Source organism: Frankliniella occidentalis, unplaced genomic scaffold, assembly GCF_000697945.3.
Source record: "Frankliniella occidentalis isolate FOCC.00 unplaced genomic scaffold, Focc_3.1 Scaffold423, whole genome shotgun sequence".
Classification (NCBI taxonomy): Eukaryota; Metazoa; Arthropoda; class Insecta; order Thysanoptera; family Thripidae; genus Frankliniella; species Frankliniella occidentalis.
In genome coordinates, this window is record NW_026267544.1 from 225,406 (window position 1) to 228,987 (window position 3,582).

The 3,582-nt window shown below is 53.0% G+C and overlaps 1 protein-coding gene across 1 annotated transcript in view; it reads right to left on the reverse strand.

Moving 5' to 3' along the window:
- LOC113217759 (putative mediator of RNA polymerase II transcription subunit 12) overlaps window positions 1-2,888 on the reverse strand; it is a 56,081-nt gene extending 53,193 nt beyond the window's left edge. Inside the window, exons 1-4 of the mRNA XM_052274669.1 lie at window positions 2,783-2,888; window positions 1,982-2,051; window positions 1,763-1,919; window positions 1,384-1,386 (exon numbers count right to left, since the gene is read on the reverse strand). Coding sequence (XP_052130629.1) covers window positions 1,384-1,386; window positions 1,763-1,919; window positions 1,982-2,051; window positions 2,783-2,888 — 336 coding nt within the window. The remainder of the gene's footprint in view (window positions 1-1,383; window positions 1,387-1,762; window positions 1,920-1,981; window positions 2,052-2,782) is intronic.
- Window positions 2,889-3,582: the final 694 nt, after the last annotated feature.

Below are 3,582 nucleotides of genomic sequence, written 5' to 3' on the forward strand. Positions count from 1 at the left end.
GGGGGGGGCGGAGGGTTGGCGGCCGTGGGGCGCAAATTGAGAGCAGTATGGCACGGGGCGCTGTCTCTTCATGCCCGCCGAACGGCCGCTTGTCTCCCGGTGGCATCTCTCTCGTTCCCTTTTCCCCGCGGTTGTAAAGTGCCCCCCGTTGGTGCGAGGGGTGCGCATTTCGGGTCGAGAGCCGTCCGTGTGCGAAATATAAGCCGGCCTTGCTGCTCATCCAGGTGAGGTGGGAAGGGGTGGGTGCGTCCCTACAACGGCGATAAGCCCCACGGGCTACACTTCACATCACACACTCACGCCAGTTTTTCATCTCGACAACAAAAAACAAACAGAAAAGCCAACGTCATTTCCCAAAGGGTGTATACCGAGGTGTATACATACGCGCCGTCCGTTTTTTAATAATGCGCGTCTTTCCGCGTGTGAAAAAGCGAACGCGCGGGCGGCGCGGCTGGGCGAGCATGAATCTTCATTATTGCACGAGATGGGCCGAGGAGGCTGCTGGTCCAGCGCGCCCCGCCCCGCCCCGCCACGCACCGGCCCGGGACCGGTAGCAGAAACACGAAACCGACCGGCTTCCGACAGCCGTGGCCCGGGCCGGGCCGGCGGGCCCTCCGGCGGCCCTATCCCAGCCGGGGCCGGCTCCCGGCGCGCCCGCCCCGGGCCCCTGCAGCAGGTGTCGCCGTGATGTCTTTCGCGCAGCCCTTTACGGCCACTAAAATAACCAGAGCACGCCGCCCATTCATTTCGCACGGCGCCGGGCCGGGCCGGGCCTCCGCTGGCGCCCTCCGCCTGCAGAGAGGACCACTATCGCACCTGCCGCGGGGGGCGGAGGGGGGAAAAAAATAGTGACAAATTCGTTGGTCGGTGTTGACCTTTTATAATGCGGACGCCGCCGTGAGGCGATCGCATCGCACGCAATAGAGCGGGGCCCGAATAGGAGGACGGACTCGTTACGTCAGATCGAGTTCCTGGCGCCGCGCTGACACACGCACCTCCGGCCGCTCCTCACCAGGGCACCGGGGCACCGGAACGTCATCATTTGACGGGTCACTTGAGGAGGCAATAACGAATGAAGCACCGTGGCGTGACTGGCCGAGCGGCTGCGCGTGCGTGCAGAGCGAGCGAGCGTGCGTAACACGTGCGAAAGGATATAGAAGAAAAACACACATCATCACCCTCGTTACAAAAAATTAGCGCGCAGGCATGTGTGATGCGTTGCGTCACGCTTCCTATAGCGGTGCAACCGTGTCACTGGAGCCGCTGGACACTGCGTGCGTGCGGCGTGCTGTGTCGGAGCCGTCTGGTTGCAGCGCGCCGAGTTGTTGTACTTGCCCCCCCGCTGCGATTCACGGCTGCAGCTCAGGCGACGCATTAACTCACCTCCTGAAACATAGAAACCAAAAGCCCAATATTAGAAACGGCCCAAAATCAAAACTAGGAGCAATAATACCACAAGCAGTATCAGAACTATGGGACATTTCATGCCTCACGTCTCAGATTTTCTTATACTTTTTTCTCATACTAATACGACTGAAATACCTCTTATAGGCTGCTAAAACCATGCGGTATCCATCCTAGTCTACATATGTCCCCTGCAGTATTGTCAGGAAAAACCCACAACACGCACTGGTCAAGTCCTTGCCTGACCTTATTGTAAGTACTGCGCAAGATACAATAATTTGCGATACAAACTCCAATATCGTTCAACATAGAGTCTGATGGGCTCTGCAATAAAAAAGTACAACGATCATTACCTCACCTCCACTAAACTACCATCCATTTGTTGTACTTTGGTACAATGTTTTGACAGTGTTACATTCCCGGCGCACAGCACATGACAACGTTCCCCTGAGTCTAGATCATACCTATGAGCAGGTTCGGGCTCGGTAGCCTCCTCCCTGTAATCGATTGACAACCTATTTTAAAGGAACGGAAAACGATAAAATAGCTAGGAGGCCGTTGTTATAACCCTTGTTACGAAGTGGAAGAAGGGTCAACGAACAGCCGCAGGGGTACAGGGTACAGGTCCATGTACGCAGGAACGTCCACTGTTAATGGTTTTGGTAATTTAAAGACAATAATCTTCAAGTAACTCAACGACGAATGTTTTTCAAATTAGAAAACAAACTGTTTGTACCAACTTCAAAAAAGTAGACAAAGTGACACGTAGTTTATATCGGAACGATATGTTCGTTATTTGAAGAATAATTCCTGCCCTTCTGTAAGTCAACTTGGTAAACGTTCTGAACTTTGTCCTGCTTTACATCCGCGACCTTTGTAAATGCGTTACGTGAATACTTCGCAAAAGATATGGACTGAGGTTTCGGGATATATTACAACTAAAATAAAACGTTTTTCTCATAATATTTTTGCCATGAATAAACTCAAATTATAAAGAACAATAAGGGCCCAGTACCATTCAACACGTGGGCGACAGAGCCGCCTGCCTATCGGCCCTCTATCGGCACGTGGGGCGCGTCGGGCTGATTGCATATCGCACGCTCATTTGGAAGGAGAAACCGAAAATACTACGGCTGTCGGCGAAACTAAAATCAATAAAGACCACGCCAACGCGATCAGACAATCAGAACGGCGCCCCGCGGCGCTACTGACCGCGTCCTCTGGCGTCTGGCGGCCGACCCCTTCCATGGCAACCGCCCACTCAACCGACTATCCAATCCATACATTTGCAAGGATGTCTAAAACAGGTGCCCAGGGGAAAGAAACACTCTTAAGCGGTTTTAAGGGCGGAACCGTGATTCTCAAAATGTTCGCATACTTTCCAACATATTTATTGCCAAAGCCAAAATGTTGGCGGGAAAGATGGGAGAGGGGCTTAGATTACAGAGCAGATGCTTCTCCACAAATCCAAATGCTTCCCACATCCTGTATCAACATGTTCTAAGGAAGGATGTAGAAAGTTTAGATTCGTCTCCCCACCCAGCTCTCGCATAACCGACGAATGGGGTGACGTTTTTCCGCTCACGTTATGGTCCAGAGGACGCCTTTAGGCCTCCACCGATACTAATCCTACGCACCATGCGCACATATATTGCGCGCACCAGGACCAAGCCAGCCACACCTTACAGTGAAAGAAGAAGGCGGGTGGATAAAAAAAGAAAAGAAATCTCGCATTAGTGATGATGATAAAAACGCAAGAAGAAGCCCGTTCCCACTTCCCCCATGCTATTAACACAGAGTGCGTTACTGCCGCCGGCGGGATTTCTTCCTCACGAAACTCTCTGGGCGCAGCGCGTGAATTCGTCATTCAATCAGGGAGCTCGGTATCAGCCCGGGACGGGACGAGTCGCGGGGACGAGCGCCACCTGAGTCATTTCGCCAACCCAAACTCAAAGCAGCACCAGACGGAGTGTGCTTTTTGCCTCGTTACTCGGTCCGGGCGAGAGGCAAAGTATAAATCAAGAGAGCGGCTGTGCTGAGGCAGACTGAGGCGCTGCCTGCATTACTTCCCTCCGCCCTTCTTCAGACTGCGGTGGCAGGGGCGGACATATCTCATCATATTCCGGAGCTTTATAACCTTTGTGTGATGAAAAATTCTTTCCGAATTCCCTCCCCGCC